The sequence below is a fragment of the Drosophila miranda genome, chromosome 4, assembly GCF_003369915.1.
Source record: "Drosophila miranda strain MSH22 chromosome 4, D.miranda_PacBio2.1, whole genome shotgun sequence".
Classification (NCBI taxonomy): Eukaryota; Metazoa; Arthropoda; class Insecta; order Diptera; family Drosophilidae; genus Drosophila; species Drosophila miranda.
The window spans coordinates 29063660-29086047 of NC_046677.1; the positions used below are offsets into that span (position 1 = coordinate 29063660).

The 22388-nt window shown below is 43.6% G+C and overlaps 9 protein-coding genes across 12 annotated transcripts; 6 read left to right on the forward strand and 3 right to left on the reverse strand.

The window, feature by feature from the left end:
- The first annotated feature begins 1376 nt into the window (after nucleotides 1-1376).
- LOC108161577 (trichohyalin) lies at nucleotides 1377-3960 on the forward strand. The gene is made up of 2 exons (XM_017295866.2): nucleotides 1377-1462; nucleotides 1941-3960. The coding sequence occupies exons 1-2, from the start codon at nucleotides 1454-1456 to the stop codon at nucleotides 3498-3500; spliced, it is 1569 nt and encodes a 522-aa protein (XP_017151355.1). The 5' UTR covers nucleotides 1377-1453; the 3' UTR covers nucleotides 3501-3960.
- A 2903-nt stretch (nucleotides 3961-6863) lies between these two features.
- On the forward strand, nucleotides 6864-8133 carry LOC108163405. The gene is made up of 2 exons (XM_017298669.2): nucleotides 6864-7289; nucleotides 7353-8133. Exons 1-2 carry the CDS (start codon nucleotides 6962-6964, stop codon nucleotides 8117-8119), a joined length of 1095 nt encoding a protein of 364 aa, XP_017154158.1. The 5' UTR covers nucleotides 6864-6961; the 3' UTR covers nucleotides 8120-8133.
- LOC108163404 lies at nucleotides 8124-10277 on the reverse strand. The gene is made up of 2 exons (XM_017298668.2): nucleotides 10046-10277; nucleotides 8124-9986 (listed from the first exon to the last, which is right to left on the reverse strand). Exons 1-2 carry the CDS (start codon nucleotides 10199-10201, stop codon nucleotides 8412-8414), a joined length of 1731 nt encoding a protein of 576 aa, XP_017154157.1. The 5' UTR covers nucleotides 10202-10277; the 3' UTR covers nucleotides 8124-8411.
- Nucleotides 10278-10485: 208 nt separating this feature from the next.
- Nucleotides 10486-11186, forward strand: LOC108163406 (50S ribosomal protein L27). The gene is made up of 3 exons (XM_017298670.2): nucleotides 10486-10650; nucleotides 10708-10871; nucleotides 10925-11186. Exons 1-3 carry the CDS (start codon nucleotides 10587-10589, stop codon nucleotides 11126-11128), a joined length of 432 nt encoding a protein of 143 aa, XP_017154159.1. The 5' UTR covers nucleotides 10486-10586; the 3' UTR covers nucleotides 11129-11186.
- Nucleotides 11187-14444: 3258 nt separating this feature from the next.
- LOC108163506 (60S ribosomal protein L27a) lies at nucleotides 14445-15689 on the forward strand. Its single transcript, XM_017298836.2, has 4 exons — nucleotides 14445-14534; nucleotides 14798-15115; nucleotides 15338-15472; nucleotides 15585-15689. The coding sequence occupies exons 1-3, from the start codon at nucleotides 14448-14450 to the stop codon at nucleotides 15464-15466; spliced, it is 534 nt and encodes a 177-aa protein (XP_017154325.2). The 5' UTR covers nucleotides 14445-14447; the 3' UTR covers nucleotides 15467-15472; nucleotides 15585-15689.
- Nucleotides 15690-16319: 630 nt separating this feature from the next.
- Nucleotides 16320-16712, reverse strand: LOC108163508 (splicing factor 3B subunit 5). Its single transcript, XM_017298838.2, has one exon. The coding sequence runs from the start codon at nucleotides 16624-16626 to the stop codon at nucleotides 16369-16371; it is 258 nt and encodes an 85-aa protein (XP_017154327.1). The 5' UTR covers nucleotides 16627-16712; the 3' UTR covers nucleotides 16320-16368.
- A 73-nt stretch (nucleotides 16713-16785) lies between these two features.
- Nucleotides 16786-18483, forward strand: LOC108163505 (probable pseudouridine-5'-phosphatase). Of its 4 annotated transcripts, none has more exons than XM_017298835.2 (4): nucleotides 16786-16855; nucleotides 17174-17307; nucleotides 17365-17583; nucleotides 17969-18483. In XM_017298835.2, the coding sequence occupies exons 2-4, from the start codon at nucleotides 17244-17246 to the stop codon at nucleotides 18379-18381; spliced, it is 696 nt and encodes a 231-aa protein (XP_017154324.1). In that variant the 5' UTR covers nucleotides 16786-16855; nucleotides 17174-17243; the 3' UTR covers nucleotides 18382-18483. The 4 variants fall into 4 exon arrangements, with proteins under 4 accessions (XP_017154324.1, XP_017154323.1, XP_017154321.1 ...); XM_017298834.2 differs by lacking the exon at nucleotides 16786-16855 and adding an exon at nucleotides 16883-16989; XM_017298832.1 differs by lacking the exon at nucleotides 16786-16855 and adding an exon at nucleotides 16945-17056.
- Nucleotides 18465-19098, reverse strand: LOC108163507 (NADH dehydrogenase [ubiquinone] 1 alpha subcomplex subunit 2). Its single transcript, XM_017298837.2, has 3 exons — nucleotides 18872-19098; nucleotides 18702-18808; nucleotides 18465-18641 (listed from the first exon to the last, which is right to left on the reverse strand). Exons 1-3 carry the CDS (start codon nucleotides 18967-18969, stop codon nucleotides 18559-18561), a joined length of 288 nt encoding a protein of 95 aa, XP_017154326.1. The 5' UTR covers nucleotides 18970-19098; the 3' UTR covers nucleotides 18465-18558.
- Nucleotides 19099-20388: 1290 nt separating this feature from the next.
- LOC108163901 (tRNA selenocysteine 1-associated protein 1) lies at nucleotides 20389-21751 on the forward strand. Its single transcript, XM_017299425.2, has 2 exons — nucleotides 20389-20504; nucleotides 20563-21751. The coding sequence occupies exons 1-2, from the start codon at nucleotides 20469-20471 to the stop codon at nucleotides 21544-21546; spliced, it is 1020 nt and encodes a 339-aa protein (XP_017154914.1). The 5' UTR covers nucleotides 20389-20468; the 3' UTR covers nucleotides 21547-21751.
- Nucleotides 21752-22388: the final 637 nt, after the last annotated feature.

A 22388-nucleotide genomic window follows, 5' to 3' on the forward strand; every position in this document is an offset into this window, starting at 1 on the left:
TTTTCAATGTATTTTTCCAAAATCAATTACAGGGTACATCCCAGTCGACGCCTAACGCCTTCCCACTGTTTGTTTTGTTTTTCATTGCGCCTCCGCTTCAGCCCTTGTTATTTTTGCTCTTCCCATTGTTTGGGCCCCTCTTTAGATGAATTCTCCTTGTTTTCACGGGTATACGCACCGACACAATGGTGTTGGCCGATGTTTTCGTTGCTTCTGCCACTGGCTGGGATGTGTTGGCTTTTGTTTTCACAGCTGATAAAGTTTGTACGCTTCGCTTTACCCAGTGTCACATCCTTAAACCCCGTTGGGTCTCTATTAATAAATCTCGCACATGCGGGGGGGGATTTTCCGGTCGAGTTATATCCACTGTCCCGATCGTCTCTAAATTTGTGAAAAATGTTGTTCTTAGAGGTTTTCTGGAGGTCCAGGCGGGAACTTGCCCTAGAGATCTTTGGCAGAAGGAGATCCTTCTGTAAAGGAGGGAAGGAGTCCTTCTCCCAGTTGGCATAAACCAGAATTTTCCAACAGCAAAAGACTTTCCTTCTGTGGAAAATTTCCTGCCAGCCCCCACCGAATGCATTCCTACAATCAAAAGCCTAGGCCTCAAAATTGTTCCCCTTCTGATTGAGAAACAATATCCATTCGCTTAATCAATCTTCCGTAAGCCCCACAATCCGCAATCAGCTTCCGCCCTGCACTTTCTAGTATCTCCAGAGAGATGTGCAACAAACAAATGTGTCGGGGCTCGGGCCGTAACAATGATGAAAAACCTGTCGTATAATGAATCTCCGACTAATCGATAAAGCGTGCTCTGGTTACAGTGGAAGTCCATTAAAGTTACCGTTCCGGCCGGCCGCCTCTTGTATCCACCAGCCAGATATCGTATTTCCCCTTTGTCCATGGACTGCTGTATGCTCCATGCTCGATGCTCTATGCTGGATGGCACCGGACCGTTTTGCTGCAATTGGAGCTGCAGTTGCGAAAAATTTCAAAATTCATGAGACCAACAACAACTGGGCGATTCGGTCAATGAGAGACTGGACCAGGCCCAAACCAATTTCCAATTTCCGTCTGCCATTTTCATCAGCTGCTCTCCTACTCCCTGTCTTTGTCTCCCTCTGGCCACTTCCTCCTCCAGTGTATATATCTTTCTCTTTCACTGTTGTTTTGGGGGCTAGTGGGTGACAATTTGTGCAGCTTAAAAAGTGAATGCCAGGTACGAAGAGCGTACTCGTATCTGTTTCTGGGGAAGGTCATTTGTAACCTTAACTAAACAAATTTGAAAGCTGCTGCATATCAAGTGTTTTCGGGTTATAGTTTTTTTAGATGATATAAAACGACCGATGGCTGATGGACGGCCATCAGTCGTATAGCAGACCAGCCAGCAGGCCAAACCGAAGCAGCACCAGCTAAACAAATTGCCAAGTACCGACCGTCCAACCAGTCAGCAGCCATGAAACGGGTAAGTTTTCCATCGCCCATAAATTTCCACCGACAGGATTCTGTGTTCTGTGTTCCGTGTTCCGTGTTTTGTGTTGTGGTGTCATGTTAAAAGCTTTTGGCCACAAGGGCCCATAGCCCATAAATCAGGATAATCAAAAATACAAAACGATAAAAGCCAAAAGCGTATTGGGCCAATTTAGAATGGGCCAACAAAGAAACAAAGAAGTGTAAATGCCCTTTGAAAATCTGCGAAATAAAAATAAAACCATCAAAATATCGTTTCAACTAGGGATAGCTTTTAGGACAATTCTACAAGAACAGGTCCCAAAGTTTAGAAGAACGAATATTCGCATACAAAATTAGGCATATCGTGTTGTAAAACGCTTTTAGACACGTCAAATTTATGGCCAAATAAAAGGGAAGGCAAGCCGCAAATTCAATAGCCAATTGATGCTGTCATCGAATGATTTATTGGACATTCGTTTATCTGATTTCAGACCTACTTGTTGCTCTGCCTGAGCCTGCTGACCTGCAATGTGGCCCATTCTTCGTACCTGCGACCCCTGGAATCGGCCCTGAGCCAGCTGAGCAAATCCTCCTCAAGCCTGCATCAGCAGCTCCGCGGGGATCTCAATGGCAACGATGGGAACAGCGAGGACGACGACGATGCCACCACAATCACGCCCAACTCCAGCGAGGACTACGACAGTCGTCCGCAGTACAGCTTTGCCTACGATGTGCGCGACACCTTGACCGGCGACGATAAGCGGCAGGAGGAGAAGCGGGATGGGGATCTGGTCAAGGGGCAGTACTCCCTGATCGAGCCCGACGGCACGCGACGCATTGTGGAGTACACGGCCGATGATGCCAGCGGCTTCAATGCCATCGTTTCGAATCAGCGTGTGGATGAGCACCAGCAGCAGAGGATCAGCAGCGCCTCCTCGTCCTCCTCTCGGTACAGCAGCATCGAGGAGCTGCAGTCGCGGCTGACCGCCCAAGCGATTGCCGAGGCCCAGAGCCTGGCCGAGGCCCAGCAGGCCAGCCAACTGCAGCTGGAGGCCCAGAGCCGTCGCGAGTCCGAGAACCAGGCCCGAGTCCAGGCCCAGCAGCTGATGGAGCAGTTCCAGCAGCAGGTCCAACAGACGGCACAGCTCCGCCAGCAGCAGGAACAGCAGCGCCAGCAGCAGGAGCAACAGCTCCGCGATATCCAGCGCCTCCAGGAGCAGCGCGAACGCGAGCAGCGGGAGCAGGAGCAGCGCGAAAGAGAGCAGCGGGATCGGGAACTGAGAGAGCGTGAGCTTAGGGATCGGGACTTGAGGGAACGCGAGCTAAGGGAGCGGGAGCAGCGCGAGCGGGATCAGGAGCGTCGTCAGCAGCAGGAGCGTCGTCAGAGCCAGCGACTCCTCGAGCGTCTCAGCGGAGACCAGCAGACCTTGCTCCTCTCCCAGAGCCTGCCCAGCGCCAGCCAACTGCTCGGCCAGAGCGTCCAGGCCACCGTCGTATCGCATCCACCCACACTGCTCTCCCGCCTGCCATCCTCATCCTCTTCTTCGTCCCGCACCACTCTGCTGACCCGTGATCGCGATCTGGACGCCTGGCGGCAGTTGCCCAGCGCTCGCCTCACCATTGAACGCACCTCGCAGCCGCAGCTGCTCCTCGCCCAGCCCGCCAGTGCCTCTGTCCAGGCTCAGTTGATCAGTGGATCGCCCCTGCTGCTGGACTCGAATCTGAATGGATTGATAACCACGCGCCTCAACGGGAACGGGGGTCGTGCTGGGGCTGCTTTGAGCTGGTCCAATGGTCGCCGTCTCCTGAACAACGATCTCTGGCAGCTGGAGAGACTGGATGACCGCGAGGACAGGGACAGTCGTCGGGAGGAGAATCGTCGCGAAGAGAACCGCCGAGAGGAGAACCGCCGAGAGGAGAACCGTCGAGAGGAGAACCGTCGAGAGGAGACTGGTCGGGAGGATCTGCTGCTACATCGCGATAGCGAGGAACTGCGCTCTGGCAGCGCCGAACGCCTCAGCAAGAGCAACAGCCGGCACAATGCCTGGTAGAACCTGGTGGGGACACCAACCCACAAAAACAACAACCACACTTCAACTGAACTCAAAATGCAGCCAACGGGCCACGACCAACGACCTCAACGATCTTCAAACTTGGACAATGATTATGTTTAGTATTTAAGCCTTACCACTGCCTTAGCTCTAGGTCGACTCTTGTGTTATATTAGCCTTACTTTTTTTGGGGATTTCGGTGACGCTTTGAGTACTCTGCTCGTTTGCCCCTCTCTCTGCCCCTCGTACTCTTCCGCTTTCTATCGTCTCCCTGCTAAAGCATACAGCAAAACTATGCCAAGAACTTAACCCAGTCAAGCGCCAACGCTTCTTCCTGTCTAACTTTAGCACTAAGCTTAATTGTTTTTGTGTTACTTTTTAGTTAGTCAAACTGCATTAATGTAAAAAAGCAAAACAAAAAAAATACATCAGAATAAACAAGGATGCTGTGCTTCAGAAATATGATGCCATGTATACCCTTTGCAAATGATAAAGGGTGTTTTATCACATAATCATATAGTCTCCACAGAACAGAGAGTAATTCCCATATCCTTTTGCATATTAGGAAATCAGCACCTTCAAGTGGTCCAAGACCAACCGAGGGGCACTGCTGAATGACGCGGGATATTCCCTGATGTCCCAACGCTTATATTCAAAGCCGGAAAGGTTATGTCTGAGAGTTACCACCGCTTAATCCAGAACAAGATGTATCTCAACTTAAAGTACAGTAACTCCCGCAACACTGAAAGAAAAAACGATGAAACTAATTGCCAAAAACTTTTGAGAGAGAGCCATCAAAACGATAAGCCAACAGGTGGTCTAGGGGTTTTTCTTTTCGGGTTCTGCCTTCTGCCCAACTAACCAAAGCCAGTTGACCCTAATCGCCTTTCATGGACTCCGACACTCTCTCGGTCACGGATGCTGCACTCCCCAAACACCCAAACACCCACCCGGACACACCCTTTCGCCCTCACTGGTCATCCGGCTGCCGCTGCTGCTGGTGTTGTACACGTGTGCACGCAATTTGGTCATAAACCTTGGAGCCAAAGTTTCCTGAGGGCAGAAAATGGCAACAAATTTTTTAATAATAAACACTCCGCAGAAGCCGAGCAAGATACTGAGGGAACGAAAGTTTTTGCTTCTCCATTCCATAAAGTTTTTCGCTCGTACACTTAAAAGTAAAGTTGCACTTGAGTGCTCCAGGAGGGTGGATGTGGATGAGGATGAGTTGGGATAAGGTTGTTAAGATGCCAAGGCAATAACAACTCGGCAAAAGATAATGAAAACTGGGCAGAGGCGAAAGGGAATACCGGACAGGTGAAACTGAATCGATTACGGAGAAATTCCTGTGAAAAGGCGGAAAGCGAAAACCGCTCTGGCATTCACTCGTTCTGTTATTTTATCTCAGTAAATAGTTAAGTTCGGAATCTGGAGTATATTTTGGTATTCTAGTAGAAAGTTCATTGAAATCATTTCATCGTGGAAAGTGTAGCAGATGGACATTGGTCGGATGACTTCCTTACCCTTTTGATCCGGTATGACTCATGTGCCTGATACGCCACATAAACAACACGACTGAACGTTTAATAAAATATAAACATTTGCTTTCGGAGAGTACATTGAATTGTGCTCTTGTCTTACAAAGTTTTTTATGTTTGAACACCACTTTCTTACAGGGTAGCACGTGTATATATTGAATAAATTTAACTATTCCTTGGACAGAAAGAACATTTCCAGATTCCAGCGAAACAGATGTGCAAAACAAAGTACGAATTGAGCTACAAACATCGCGTAAAGGCGCTGGAATTATGTGAGTTCGAACCCCAAAAGGTTGGTTATGTCGATTAAGAAATATTTATCTAGCGAAAATTCCCAGTAAAGTGTGAAATAAACGAAACACTTCGTTCATATTCAGAATTGTTTACAGAGGAGTGCGTTTTGTCGCTTAAAAAATATATTTTTCATGTAAAAACTCTTACCATCAGATATATAACGTGTTCCAGTCCCACCTGAACGATATCCATGGGAATTCCAGAGATGCTCCATGGTGCATGATGATATTAGGGGGAGCCAGGATCCATTACTGGGGATATAAGGACAAGATGTATTAGATAGGCCGCGAAGGGATATTTAGAAGTGCAAAAATCAAAAAACGTGGACTAAGTTAAATAAGTCATAGTGTGTGTGAGAGTTAGTGATCGAAATTTGAATGTTAGTGTCAAGAATGAGACGGGCCATTCGAATAGGGTTTAACGCAGTCCATTTGTCCCATAGCCAGGCACGGAATACAGCCACCGGACCCGGGCCAGCGAATTTCCTGAAGAGGCTTTGCTTTTTTCATGAGACTGAGTGAGTGGGTGTGTGTGTGCGAGTGAGTCAAGCAACGCGCAACGTGATACAGTGAGGTTGAACATTTATGCCAAGGCGATGCAAGTCCAATCGTGCGATCGTTGCAGAGCTTCACTGTGCGTGCCACAATTAAATTTTTTTCGTACACGCCGCCAGAGCCACTGAACGCTCGACAGACGCACACACACATATACACCTGTTGAAGCCGGCACACACATACAAAAGTTTAGGGCTTCGCTTTCCTTTACTTTTATTCTACGGAAAACTTACTTAAAACACGAAAACCATAGTCCAAATCGAACAAAAAAATATTGGAATATTTGTAGAAATTTATTGTTGTCTATTTTTTCTGGGTTGGTGGGTTGGTGGGTTAGTCTATTCGAGAAGGTGGCCTTGCATAAGTATATTTTTATACTACAAAAACTGCGTTCATTTATGGAGAATGTATCGCCTCCACACCGAAGCGTGCATTCCCATATTGTTTGAATTTGAAACTGAAGAGGAGCCTTTGGCGCCAATTGTTCCCATGTTATGCTGTTATGCGCGAACACACATGTATGAAAAATGTGCTGTTAGGCGCGAATTTTTGAATAGTGACTCTTTTTTTGTTTGACTTTTTCGTTTAAACCTTTTTTTACAATAAATATAATAAAAGCAAGGATTAAAAACCATCTAATCTTGTAGAAAATTTATTCATCAATGGGATAAAATTATGTGGGCATTGCTGAGAGATTTAGTTAGTCAGCATTATTCAATGGAATATCAAAATTGAGCAATATGAACGAATTTCCTTTTTCGTTTGTTTTGATTGACCTATTTCGCTATTTGTTTTTTGTTTGACTTATTTCGCTAAAACCTCTTTTTATGCAAAGTCCAATAAAAGCAAGTGTTTAAAATAAGCCAGTAAAGTGGAAAATAGGTTAATTAATCGCATTAAATTGAGTGGGCATGGCTAAATGTTCTATATAGATAGTATTATTCAACGGAATATCAAAAACGAGGAATATGTATAATAGAACTTAAATTCGTCTGTATATTTCTGAATTTTATCGAAACAGCTGTTGTTTAATTTTGTTGTGAATTTACAATTTTAAAATTTTAAACCAAAAAGAATGGACTCACAGACAATCGTTCGAAACGAGGATTCCATGCTTCGGCTTAAGATCCGCAGCTATGCCAAAGAGCAACGCCAGATATTTCGTACGAATGCAACAGATGCCTTGCGCTTTGGCTTGGGGCAGATCAAGAGCGAAATTAGCGAGCTGGAGAATTTGAGTGCAAAGGATGTCTGTGGACTGGCTGCAAGGATCAAGAGACGCAAGCATGCCACATCGGAGGATATGTACCGGTTGAGCCATGCCTTCCTACAGGGAAACGAGAATATCAATACATTCTCTGGGATCCCGGGAGCCATACAGGTGCTTGTTAAGGAACTAAGTGGTATTTATAAATCGATCCCCCCACCCAACTATTCCCAGAGTCTATATAGATTATGCGTTTCAGGTCCAAACATGCAACGTCAAATCGATGCCGCCGAATGCTTCTGCAACCTGTCGCTGGGCGAAGGTCACGTTTCGGAGAAGATCACAGCGTTGGCGGGCAGCTATTTGGTAACATATTTGGATGGAAAGGAGGAGCGGCTAAAACGAAGCTGTCTTTGGACACTGGCCAACATGTTGGCCACTTGCGAGAAGGCAGCCAAAACACTGCTGCAAATGCAGATACTCCCCAAATTGTGGAAACTCTACACAGCGCCCACCGATGACTTGAACAGATTCCAGGATGACGCTGGCATTTGCTTGTACCTGATTGCCACCCACGCAGCCTGCACTGTGAGCGCCGTCGATCGCAGGTACATTGTCGAGCACCTGCAGGAGAAGCTCCCAACAGATCAAGGCAGCGAATATTATATGTATATTATCCATCAACTGAATATCATCTGCTCAGAAGAAGATCTCTCCGTGCAGCAAGCTGAAAGTCTGGTCAACTTCTTTGTTGGCAATTTAAAAACCGATTGGGACTCATCCGCCGGCGGCAGCATGCGCATCTACTATGGTGTCCGAGTGATGGCCAACCTGTTGGCCAAGGGGGACCCAAAGCTGCTCGGGTGCTTGGCGGAGCCCGAGAACTTTGTCAATGCTCTAAACCGGCTGTTTGCTCTACAAGATTCCAATCTTAGATATGACTTGATGCGATTGCTTAAGAATTTCCTATGTCTAAACATTGTGGACAGCAATTTATTGTTGGAACAATTAAAAGTGTACGCATAAGTAGTTTCGGTTAAGTCTTGGGTATCTCTTTATTGGTCTGAGGATTAGATTAATTTCCATTAGTTCCAAGCCCTGGTCTTTAAAAAGTGCGTACTATATATGAGAGTTTGTTACAAAACACTAAATAGGCTTATGAAAGAAATATAAATATTGCAGATGGATTTAAAAACAACATGAATACACCTTAAAGCTAAGAATACGTTTGGAATCTCGAACATAAACACTTTAAACTTATGAAATCTTTGGAAAAAAAACAAAACTATGGGGGTATCACGATATACACTTGGAAAACTTATATATCATCTTCGAAAAGGGCAATTATACGACGCCTCTGGGCATCGTCGTCTGAGTTAATAGTAGGTTCATTCTCGTTTTGGCTGTTATGATAGTTACTGTTGTGAATCTCCAAGTCGGAGACAGAGTCAAAGGGTAAATTGCACTGCCCGCAGCGAGCCGAGAATGATGGAGGGGCCGCCTGAGCAGGAGGAGTGCCTGAACCGGGTGTGACTGCAGCACGCTGCAGCTTTTCCAGAAACGATACCCGCTCCTTGTGCTTGTCGCCGTCTGGCTGCTGCTGCGCTGGAGGCCGAAGTCCCAAGCCGAGAGGCTCCCTGCGCTTTTTCCCATTGGGCTGCGGGGGCGAAGGTCGCAGACTCTGCTGCGGCGAGGGTCGAAGACCCATTCCGATCGAACTATTTGCGGGTTTCACGCGAATGGGAATGGGTTTCTTCACCCCTGCCAGCGAGGCTCTTGGGGAATCAGTAATCGCAGAATTAGTACTCTCGGTGCGCTCAATCGCTTTTGGCTTACACTGAGAATTCGTACTCTCCGAGCGGGCAATCGCATATAGGACATTGTTCTCCGCCGTAATAGGCGTTGTCGTACCACTAACATAGTCGAACATATCGTCAAGTTTCACCTCTAACTCTACCGTGGGTGCTGCTGCTGTTTTCTCACCATTTGAGACCTTCACTTGGTTCAGTTTTTCGGCCAGCAGCGTGTCAATGGAATGTTCCTGCAGCCAAGTGCAGGTTTTGTGCAATGCAAAGATCATGCGCCTGATGAACTCGTGGGGCGAGACCATCTTCTGTTTTCTTATTTCTAGCAACCTTGTCGTCTCGGTCACAAATGTGATGAACTGATACTCAACGCAGTTGTCCAGATGCGTCTGGTGGGAGTCCTCGAACATGAACCGCTTAAGGCATGCAGGGCATTTGCGCTCCTTCCACATAGGCTCTGGAATAGTGACCTTAATGTCGCGCAACTGGTCCTGCTCCATGGGATCGTCTTCCTCGAAATTCGTTTCGCTATAATTGTAGCAATTCTTGTGCTTTCGCAGCAGGGCAGCCTCCTCGTTCTCATCGCTAGAGCTGACAGCGGCATAGTCTTCCTCGTCCTCGACAACACCATTGCCGTTGCCGTTGACGTTTCCGCTGGTGGTCGGCAGCTCCATGTCCCTACTGTGCTTTGCCTTCCTCTGGAAGGCATTACACTGCTGATTCTTGTCGTATAATAAATTTAAATACTGTGTTCGTTGTTCGGAGTTGACGCTCAGCTGTGGCACGTTCTGGTTGAGCAGTTGCTTGTGAACTTTGTCTTTTGTTCCCTCCAGCTTCACGGCGTTGTTCAACAACAGGTTGTGCACAGGCCGCTGCTCCACATACCGCAGATCCTCGGCCGTGAACAGTGCACTCTCCTTATCTTGTTGACTCTTCTCCGATATATTCACCGACTTTTGTTGATAGAGCGCCGCCAGCTTAAGACTGAGTGCGTTCTTAATGCACTGCTCTCGGAATGTGACGGCGTGTTTTAGATACGAAATGCATGGTGCGCATATGTTGCGTGGCAGTCCATCGTCTGTAGAGTTCTAGAAAAGAGACAGCACTTGAAAGACTTCGTAACTTTTTTGGAATATTCGAGGCGTACTTTCAAACCCGTCGTCTCCTCAAGCAATATGTTAATCGGCTTCTGCCAATTGAGAAACTCATTTGTGGTACCATGCAAATACGTTGGTATCTTGGCAAAAATCTCATAGTCTGCGGGGCTGCTGCAGATGCGACAAATGTTGCCCCACTGCGTCATGCTTATATTTAAACTTTAAACCTTAATTCTAAATAAATGTAAATTTCTTTGTCGGCGAGTGTTGCTCTAATGGATTAGGGTAAAAATTACATCAACAGCTTGTCATGAACAGCTGGCTGTATGCGTCTTACAGCACATTTTCCAATGCATTCCAAGATAATTATATTGCAATGCTTAAATATTTCTGTATTTTGATGCAAATAAAGAGACAAATTGCTCGATTTTTGTATAATTTAAGCAGCATAGTGTAGTTAGTATAGTTCTTCATCCATTGGAATTCGGGATTTTATATATTTTTTTCTTTTGTGATGTGTGGCAACACTTAAGCTGGAATTGCATAAACAAAAGAAAACCTGTCGCTATTTATTCAATTAAAAACTCCGAAATGTCGTTTACTATAATGCAAAAACTGTCGCTGCAGTGTCTCAAAGCAGACCAGCCTCTGATAAGTACGTATTGAATAGTCCCAACCTGCTGACGCGATCTAATTGCAAGTGCTTCCGTAGCCACCATACGTAATGCCAGTAAGAAGACCGGCGGCAGTACCCGGAATAAGAAAGGACATCCCAGACCAAAGCACCGTGGATGGCGAGTGATGGACGGACACATTGTCTCTGAAGGCACAATATTGGCCACACAGCTGACAACTCGATTCCATCCGGGCTTGAATGTAAGGTTAACCACAGAAGCATCGATGTAAATTAAACAATGTTTATCCATCAGGTGGGCTTTGGACGCAATGGAACTCTGTTTGCCATGGAGCACGGAAAAGTTTACGTGACCTGCGAGACAATCGAGCCAAATTGGGACCACACCTGGGTTCAGAGAAACTACGCAGGACGACAGAACCAAACCATCTATAAGAAGTTTTTCAACGTTATTCCAGAAAAGCAACATCAGCGCTTTCGCTTAGTGGATGAAGTTTAAAATGTTATTAAATTGTTGGCCAGAAAAAACGCTGTTTTATTAAATATTTCAAAATTTATTTCGAAGGTAGTGTGCACCTAACAGCACTTCCTGAGCACATTGCGACTCTTTTTTGGTTGGACTTTTTCGTTTAACCCTGTTTTTACAATAAATACAATAAAAGCAAGGATTAAAAACCATCCAATCTTGTAGAAAATTTATTCATCAATGAGATAAAACTATGTGGGCATTGCTGAGAGATTTAGTTAGTCAGCATTATTCAATGGAATATCAAAATTGAGCAATATGAACGAATTTCCTTTTTCGTTTGTCTTGATTGACCTATTTCGCTATTTGTTTTTTGTTTGACTTATTTCGCTAAAACCTCTTTTTACGCAAAGTCCAATAAAAGCAAGTGTTTAAAATACAACAGTCAAGTTGAGAATAGTTTAATTAATCGGATAAAATTATGTGGGCATGGCTAAATGTTCTATATAGCTAGTAATATTAAACGGAAGAAAGAAAACGAGGAATATGTAAAATAGAACTTGAATTCGTCAGTATATATACGGTATATTTTGAAAATGAGGCGGTATGTTTCTGAGGGTCGGACGGTATATTTTATCGATAAATCCGCGGTCACACTGATCTCATCTAGTGATGTAAGTTTGAATGAAAACATCGATGTCGATGTCCATCGATGTTGTCAAAATCAAACGATGTTGGATTGATACATCGGATTTATTCTTCGATGCATCGATGTTTTTTTACATCACTATCACTCTAGTTCAAAAAACATCGCTGACATTAATTTAATTTTCAATGTTATATAGAAATCCAATAAAAGCAAGTATTTCGAATAGGCCAATCATGTATAGAATTGATTCATCAATCGTACAAAATTGAGTGGGCATGGCTAAATGTTCCATATAGATAGTATTATTCAACGGAACAAAGAATATAAGGAATTGGTCGTTTTTTTGAATCGAATTTGAATTCGCCGCAGTTCGCCCCAGTTCGCCGCAGTTCGCTTTAGCAACAATGAGTCCCATTCCATACACAAATGTTGCGCATTCCATACACAAAAGTTGCGGAAACATTTACTTGAAAACCGTTTTTTGGCCAAAATAAAATACATAAAGGTAATTTAAAGAAACAATCTTGTAGAAAATGCATTTATCTATGGGATAAAGCTAAGTGCGCAAATCTATATAGCTTGAAATATAGGCAATACCCGATTCGCCGCAGTTTCGCTATTGCAACAATGAGTCCCATTCCATACACAAATGTTGCTAATTCCATGCCAAATGTTGCTAATTCCAAGCACACATACCCTGGGGGAAATGAATGTTATAGAATTGTGAATACGTTTGTCTTCCAAGGCTCAGTAGGTATCAGGATCGACATAAATATATACAAGATACTAATAATGTACTTGAATATGTCTAAAGAATATCAATTTGAGAAAAGGTCTTTATTAATCACGTTTCATCTTCATATCAAATTAACAAAATAGGGTATACAAAGACCTACACGCAACATAGTGACTCTTTTTTTGTTGGACTTTTTCGTTTAACCCTGTTTTTACAATAAATACAATAAAAGCAAGGATTAAACACTATCCAATCTTGTAGAAAATTGATTCATCAATCGGATAAAATTATGTGGGCATTGCTGAGAGATTTAGTTAGTCAGCATTATTCAATGGAATATCAAAATTGAGCAACATGAACGAATTTCCTTTTTCGTTTGTTTTGATTGACCTATTTCGCTATTTGTTTTTTGTTTGACTTATTTCGCTAAAACCTCTGTTTACGCAAAGTCCAATAAAAGCAAGTGTTTAAAATAAGACAGTCAAGTTGAGAATAGTTTAATTAATCGGATAAAATTATGTGGGCATGGCTAAATGTTCTATATAGCTAGTAATATTAAACGGAAGAAAGAAAACGAGGAATATGTAAAATAGAACTTGAATTCGTCAGTATATATACGGTATATTTTGAAAATGAGGCGGTATATTTCGGTATATTTCTGAGGGTCATACTGCTCCCATGGTATTTTTGTCAATTTCATCAATCTATTAATTTAATTTTCAATGTTATATAAAAATCCAATAAAAGCAAGTATTTCGAATAGGCCAATCATGTATAGAATTGATTCATCAATCGTACAAAATTGAGTGGGCATGGCTAAATGTTCCATATAGATAGTATTATTCAACGGAACAAAGAATATAAGGAATTGGTCGTTTTTTTGAATCGAATTTGAATTCGCCGCAGTTCGCCCCAGTTCGCCGCAGTTCGCCGCAGTTCGCTTTAGCAACAATGAGTCCCATTCCATACACAAATGTTGCGCATTCCATACACAAAAGTTGCGGAAACATTTACTTGAAAACCGTTTTTTTGCCAAAATAAAATACATAAAGGTAATTTAAAGAAACAATCTTGTAGAAAATGCATTTATCTATGGGATAAAGCTAAGTGGGCAAATCTATATAGCTTGAAATATAGGCAATACCCGTTCGCCGCAGTTTCGCTTTTGCAACAATGAGTCTCATTCCATGCACAAATGTTGCTAATTCCGTGCACAAATGTTGCTAATTCCAAGCACACATACCCTGGGGGAAATGGATGTTATAGAATTGTGAATACGTTTGTCTTCCAAGGCTCAGTAGGTATCAGGATCGACATAAATATATACAAGATACTAATAATGTACTTGAATATGTCTAAAGAATATCAATTTGAGAAAAGGTCTTTATAAATCACGTTTCATCTTCATATCAAATTAACAAAATAGGGTATACAAAGGCCTATACACGCATCACGTCTTCAAATACCAGCAACATTGCGACTCTTTTTTGGTTGGACTTTTTCGTTTAAACCTTTTTTTACAATAAATACAATAAAAGCAAGGATTAAAAACCATCCAATCTTGTAGAAAATTTATTCATCAATGGGATAAAACTATGTGGGCATTGCTGAGAGATTTAGTTAGTCAGCATTATTCAATGGAATATCAAAATTGAGCAATATGAACGAATTTCCTTTTTCGTTTGTTTTGATTGACCTATTTCGCTATTTGTTTTTTGTTTGACTTATTTCGCTAAAACCTCTTTTTACGCAAAGTCCAATAAAAGCAAGTGTTTAAAATAAGACAGTCAAGTTGAGAATAGTTTAGTTAATCGGATAAAATTATGTGGGCATGGCTAAATGTTCTATATAGCTAGTAATATTAAACGGAAGAAAGAAAACGAGGAATATGTAAAATAGAACTTGAATTCGTCAGTATATATACGGTATATTTTGAAAATGAGGCGGTATATTTCGGTATATTTCTGATGTCGATGTCTATCGATGTTGTCATCGATGCATCGATGTTTTCTTACATCACTATTTCCTTCTTTCTTTCCAAAACTCTGAAGATGGTGAGTACGTTGTGCATTTTGAATTAGTTTTAATGGGAAAATAATCACACCTGCCTATGGCTAGGCTTGATTAACTGTGCTGCTGTTTAGCTGCACATAGTTTAAAGAAAAGTGTGCAATAGCACAATGTGAAAGTGAGCAAAACGGCCAAAGCGACTTCGGCGTGGCAACATAACCTCACACGTGCCATTGGCCGCAGTCGTGCCAGCTGTCACACGTGCAGGTAAACATGAATTAAAGGCGAATTACTTTCCTACTTGTAGTCAAATATCAAGCGGAAGAAGACCAGAAAGCTGCGTGGTCATGTCAGCCATGGTCATGGTCGTATCGGCAAGCACCGCAAGCATCCCGGAGGTCGCGGTAACGCTGGTGGCATGCACCACCACCGCATCAACTTCGACAAATACCATCCTGGCTACTTCGGCAAGGTCGGTATGAGGAACTTCCACTTGCGCCGCCAGCACAAGTTCAGGCCCGAAATCAACCTGGACAAACTCTGGTCCCTGGTCGGTCCCGAGAAATTCGCCGAGCTGGAGAAGGAGAAGAGCACAAAAGCTCCAGTCATCGATTTGGTGAAATTCGTAAGTTGAAACCTTGACCCTTTTCCTTTTTTTGCTGCTGTTTGCTGTGTCTTTGAACATGAAGATATCCCCAAGGCGATGGGCGGACTGAATGCGACCGTACAATTGCTCTCACCATGTAGAGAAAGCCTTACAGATCAAAGACACAGCCACAAGCAAATGGGGTCTCTACCGATTCGCATGAAGAACAATTTTTAATATCAGTTCAATTTCTTTCTGCAGGGCTACTACAAGCTGCTGGGTCGTGGTCATCTACCCGCCCGCCCCGTCATTGTGAAGGCCAAGTACTTCTCCAAGAAGGCTGAAGACAAAATCAAGAAGGCCGGTGGTGTGTGCTTGCTGAGTGCCTAAGTTAAGGTGCGTTTAGTGCTTTAATATATAAGATGCACTTACTGTAGATGAACTGTAGTTCAAAGATGTTATGTTCCTTGGATGTATTCCCCATTATAATGTTTCATTTTCTTTTCAGATTCCTCTTCTTCAGAAAAAAGCAAACGGATTACATTCGAACATCAAAAATGTATTTGTTTTTTAATAAATTTAAAAGAAAAACAATCTTTTCTATGAAAATTTAGTATACGTGAACTTGTGACACAGCTATGATTCTTGGCTGTCTTTTTTATAACTCTAAAATGTGGCCGCTTGGCAAGACTACCAACAGGCAGGAGAGCGATCCAGAGAGGATTTCACCATCTTTTTCCCCGTCATCACTGGGTTCCGTCTGTTGAGCTTTGATTTTTCCTCCCGCTAGTCTAGCCATCATGGTCCTGTTCATGGGTGGTCTTGCTGCCAGCTCGATGGGCTTGTTACATTCTTGGCTCTTGTTGCGTTCACGCGGCGTTCCTGGTGACGGCACATTATTTCAATTAGAAATTCTAGTATGAATGGCATTTGCTTGTGCATCCAGTCCACGATTTTGCTGGACTGGAAGGTAATAATACTATGGCTCAAAAAACACCTGCCATCCATCCGCAGGAGCTTAACAGTCGATCCAGATCCAGACGTCTGCTTTTCGTAGGAACGTTTGCACTACACAGCGTTCCTGATAGAGTTTCGAGACTATCAGTTGCTCCAGCCGAGAGTTCTTGTGCCAGAACGGTATCAAGCCCAAAATCACAGTGCGAGAGCACTTCTGATCCGATAGAAGTAGAAACCACAACGTGGGGCGTTATGTCTGTGGGGGCTATATTAAAGGACGCCCAAATAGAAGGGAATTTTTTTACATTTATTTTCATGAATTATAATATGATTGCTTAGTCATCCAGCTTCTCGGGGGGTGGTCCACAAGGCTGCAGCATGCGCTCCATCAGATTAAACCGGACCCGTGCCTTTGACTCGTTCTCCGCAATGGCGAAGTAATTGAGTATATCGTAGTGCCCCATGTAGCTGGCCAGCGAGTCCCGGTGCTGGTTGGTCAGCCACTCGAACTTGGTCGTATCCGCGTGCCCGGTGCCGATGTACTTGCTCTGGAGATGCTCCAGCTGGCTGTGGATATTGTAGCGTTCGCCCATTTCGGAAAAAATGGAAAATAAGCAATTAAATATATCAAAATTGGCGTCTGTGTTTGTTTTTTTTTTTGCCGACGAGCGCTGCCACACTTTCACATATTCTATTTTTTTCTCCGAAGTGGACAGGGATTAACCCATTGTCGACCAGTGTGTATTCTTCACGAAAATTATGGGTCTTGAAGATTTTTCGCGCAGTTCAGGTGAAGATATCGTGGTCTAATTTTAAGTAAAGGTGAATTGGACTGAAGGATTGGATGAATCCACAAAAATATTTATCTAGTTAGCATCCTTTTTAAATGAAGGGGGCTTAAGTGGGCTAAGCCCCAGTAAACACTGTTCACGAAGGAATCGAAGCAAACGTTACGTGTAGGTCAAGGCTTATCATAATTTGGCAGTGGAACGTCCTTGGGTCAAGGACACCATCGAATTAAATGTAATAAGAAGACGCGAAAGACCTTGGCAAGGGTGAAAGAGAGAGGCGGAGATTGGCGAACATCTGATGTGAACGTGCATCGAAGTGAAGTGACGTTCTAACGTCTGTTTATTGCAGCTCTTTGGGCAAATTTACTAACAACTGACAACCACCGCATTACATAAGAGCCGTACTGGAGGAAGACAAAATGGCCAAAAAGGTATTGAGAAATGTGACCCACTGCATCTTCGATATGGACGGCCTCTTGCTGGGTAAGTGTCGCATGCGCTTGTGATTGTGATTGAATTAGCGTCTCTTACACAAACCAGACACCGAGCGCCTATACACGGAGGCCGCGCAAAAAGTACTCGATCCGTATGACAAGACGTTCACGTTCGATGTTAAGGAGCAGCTAATGGGTCTGCAGACACGGCAGGTGGCTGAGTTTATGGTCAATACATACGAACTGCCGATCACCTGGGAGGAGTATGCCAAACAACAACGCGACAATGCTCTAACCTTAATGGGGAATGCCCAATTGATGCCAGGTACTAATCTATGTTTTGGTATCTAACATTCCAGACACTGAGAGAATATACGAGGAGATCACTAAGCAAATAGCCGCCTCCTTTGGCCGTCCATATCCGGAGGCAACGCGGTTTCGGGTTATGGGCACCACGGAAGAGCGATCGGCCGAAATCGTCATCAGCGAATGCAATTTGCCCATTTCGTTGAATGACTTCCTCAAGCGCTATTCGGATATGTGCCACAAGCGTCTTGGAAACGTTCCGCTTCTGGAAGGTTAGCACCGCCAGTACACTAAAAGGCTTCCCGTTCATCATCTATTGCGCGCTCTCAGCATGCCCTCCCATTCGAATGTTACCGAAACCGAGAATTACAACAATCGTAATTATGTTTCGTAATATCTTTCAGGTGCCGCACGCCTTTTGCGTCATTTGCATGCCAATAAGGTGCCTTTCGCCCTGGCCACCAGCTCCGGAGCCGACATGGTGGAGCTGAAGTCCACACACCACAAGGAACTATTCAATTTGTTCAATCACAAGGTGTGCGGCTCCACCGACGCCGAGGTGAAGAACGGCAAACCAGCGCCCGATATCTTTTTGGTGGCCGCTGGAAGGTTCGGTGACACGCCAGATCCGTCCAAGTGCTTGGTGTTTGAGGATTCGCCCAACGGCGTGACGGCGGGTGAAAGTGCTGGCATGCAGGTGATTATGGTGCCAGATCCACGCTTGTCCGAGGAGCGATGCTCCCATGCCACACAAGTGCTGCGGTCCCTGGAGGATTTCAAGCCGGAGCAGTTTGGTCTGCCACCGTTTAGCGATTGAGCTTGTTACCTGTTTACTTAATGTAGCCCAGAGAATCTCTACACATGTAAGATTTTCAGACTAAAATAACAAGATGTGGTACAATTTGTGCCGACAGTGGAAGAGATGGGTGTTTTTATTTTGAATTTTAATATCGCCTACAAATGGTTTCGTTTTCCTATAGTTAAGGGTCTCCGTTTACTTGCCCACCGCTTCCAACTGTTTTTGAATGTCTGGAGCCTCCCTGTTAGTCAGCGACACGGAGATTTCCTTGCCTTTAGCTGGAGAGGATGTATTTATAGATGACCATTTGGAGTTCTGGGTGCAGTTTATATAATTACCATAGCGTGCCCACAGTCGTGGCTGGGCTCCGGCGCATTCGCGCACCATGATTGGCAGGTTGGGGTTGTCTCTCTTCAGATTGGGATAGAATTTCTGCACAAATTCCCTGAAATTATTGGTTTATTTTGTTAAATTATGTAATGCTAAGAGCAACCATTCCATGGCGAACCTTGCTCCTTTGGAGGCATCGCCGGTTGGATCCAATACGATGCGCAGCTCCTTCAGTTTTGGCGTAAGCGCGGCAAGGCGGGTCAACGTCAGACGCATATTTCCAAATGTTTTGTTTTGATTTAAATGATCCAAATCGATTGCGAAAGAGCGGGACGGGAAGGGCTGTCAAAATTCATTCCACCTATCGCACATAAGTACCGATATACACTGCGCATCGATAAGCTGAATGAAAACCAAAAGACTATAATGTTTAACAGCACAAAAATAGTGTCAATTTGTTGCAAACTTTCAAAAAGAACTTCCGAATCATTATATTATATTATATCGTACTATAAGAAGTCGCCAGTCTTATTTCGCTAAAACCTCTTTTTACGCAAAATGCAATAAAAGCAAGTATTAAGAATACACCAGTTAAATAGAAAATTGATTCATCAATCGTATAAAACTATGTGGGCATGGCTAAATGTTCTATATAGCTAGTAATATTAAACGGAATATCAAAAACGAGGAATATGTAAAATAGAACTTTAATTCGTCAGTATATTTACGGTATATTTTGAAAATTAGGCGGTATATTTCTGAGGGTCGGACGGTATATTGTATCGATAAATCCGCGGTCACACTGATCTCATCTAGTGATGTAAGTTTGAATGAAAACATCGATGTCGATGTCCATCGATGTTGTCAAAATCAAACGATGTTGGATTGATACATCGGATTTATTCTTCGATGCATCGATGTTGTCTTACATCACTATCACTCTAGTTCAAAAAACATCGCTGACATTAATTTAATTTTCAATGTTATATAGAAATCCAATAAAAGCAAGTATTTCGAATAGGCCAATCATGTATAGAATTGATTCATCAATCGTACAAAATTGAGTGGGCATGGCTAAATGTTCCATATAGATAGTATTATTCAACGGAACAAAGAATATGAGGAATTGGTCGTTTTTTGTCGTCCCATTCCATACACAAATGTTGCTAATTCCATGCACACATACCCTGGGGGAAATGGATGTTATAGAATTGAGAAAATGTTTGTCTTCCAAGGCTCAGTAGGTATCAGGATCGCTATAAATATATACAAGATACTAATAATGTACTTGAATATGTCTAAAGAATATCAATTTGAGAAAAGGTCTTAATAAATTACGTTTGACCTTCATATAAAATTAGCGAAATAGGGTGTACAAAGGCTATACACGCATCACGTCTACAAATACCAGCAACATTGCGAGTCTTTTTTTTGTTGAACTTTTTCGTTTAACCCTTTTTTTACAATAAATACAATAAAAGCAAGGATTAAAAACTATCCAATCTTGTAGAAAATTGATTCATTAATCGTATAAAATTATGTGGGCATGGCTAAATGTTCTATATAGCTAGTAATATTAAACGGAAGAAAGAAAACGAGAAATATGTAAAATAGAACTTGAATTCGTCAGTATATTTACGGTATATTTTGAAAATGAGGTGGTATGTTTCGGTATATTTCTGATATATATCGATCCGCGGTCACACTGATTGTTTTTTATTATCTCGACAACGCGGAAAAATAAAATTTATTATTAATTCATCTTAAACTACAAAATGACATCCGTACATTGTCAGCTATGGATGGGCAGTGTAAGTACCATAAAGTATTCCTTGAAAAACCGTTGGTAACATTCAAAACTAAATGCAGCTGGAGTCCTACATGACGGAGAATTTTATAATTGCTGCCTTCCGAAAAATGGGCGAGGATCCGACCACAGTGCGTTTGATGCGCAACAAATATACGGGAGAGCCAGCCGGCTACTGTTTCGTCAACTTCATATCCGACGATCACGCTCTTGATGCCATGCACAAGCTTAATGGCAAACCAATTCCTGGCACCAATCCCATCGTGCGTTTCCGTCTTAACTCCGCCAGCAACTCGTACAAGCTGCCGGGCAACGAGCGCGAGTTTAGCGTTTGGGTTGGCGACCTTAGCTCCGACGTGGACGACTATCAGCTGTACAAGATTTTCTCCAGCAAGTTCACGTCTATCAAGACTGCCAAAGTGATTTTGGATAGTCTGGGATTCTCCAAAGGATACGGGTTCGTGCGCTTCGGCATCGAAGATGAGCAGAAGTCGGCGCTGTATGACATGAATGGGTTCATCGGCCTGGGAACCAAACCGATCAAAATATGCAATGCTGTGCCAAAGCCAAAATCGGAACTGGGCGCTGCTCTTGGCGTCAGTGGCAGCACCAACTACGGCTACTCTGGCGCTGGAGGAACATCATCTACTGCCGCCGGTGCGGACTACTCGCAGTACTATGATCCCACCAGCACCTATTGGCAGGGCTACAACGCCTGGCAGGGATACTACGAACAGGCTGGTCCCTCCATCACAGACGCGGCCGCCTACTACCAACAGGCCATGTCACAGTCCCACTCGAACCCTCAGACGTTGGCCCAGCACGCGGAGGCCTGGAGCGCCCAGCGGAGCGCTCAGTACGAGCAGCAGCAGCAGCAAAGTGCCGCCTCCAATGGTGAAACTGATCCTGATTTTGGCCTAGTGGAACACAAATTTGTCCTGGACGTTGATAAAATGAATCGCGAGGCTATCGATTCTGATCGTCGTCTATACGATGCATTGGAGAGCTCCAAGTGGCTACCCATTGAGCAGTTGGAGGTCTTTTAGGCTATTGTCATAGCATACATTAAATTTATGGACCTATCATAATACCTACTTTAAGTTTGACAGAAGATTATATTTGCATACATATTGCGTACATGTATGTACTTCTGTCCCAGTACAATCCCTAGACGATAAGATATGAATATCATATTAGAGCTGGAAAAATATCAATTTTTTTAGATTAAATTAGAAGCGTCTTAATAATTAATAAGTTACATTTTTTGATCCGCTGGGCATTCCTTTTGGCCGTCACAGCGTCAGGAGGCGGATATACAGTCCTTGTTCATGTCACTATTCCCAGTCACTGGGGCCACACCCTCCCCGCTGTCTATATCAATGACTATGCTATGACAATGTCGAACGGCTGTCCATAGTTGGTCAAGAGGTTCACCTTTAATGCTGTGACTTCTGCTTTCGATCTGGAGCACCAACAGCGAGTTTATGTACGTGATGCCCGAATGGACGATGTGTTCCGGTATTCGGTGTTTAGATCGCTCTTCAGTACACGTAGTCCTGGCCGCCAACCAGTATCTGACGCTTGCCATCCAGTAGAGGCGTCTCGTCTCCCGCTATGAAAGTTTACGGCTCGGATGCGTCCATCGTAGTGCAGCGTATGGAGTCCGACCCTCTCCAGTACATGTCGAACAGCTCCGCCTGCAAAATGCATGTGGGGGCCAGCGGTTCCACGGTACTCCACGCTGCGCAGGATTTTTCTTTAGTCCGCCGAGTGTGGGTTTACCTTTTGCCTTCATATTGTCTCTTCTTCATATAATCCGAACAAACACGGACAAACAAAATTGGGGAATTAAAAACCCTGCGTCTTAATAGTAATTTCAAATTGCAAC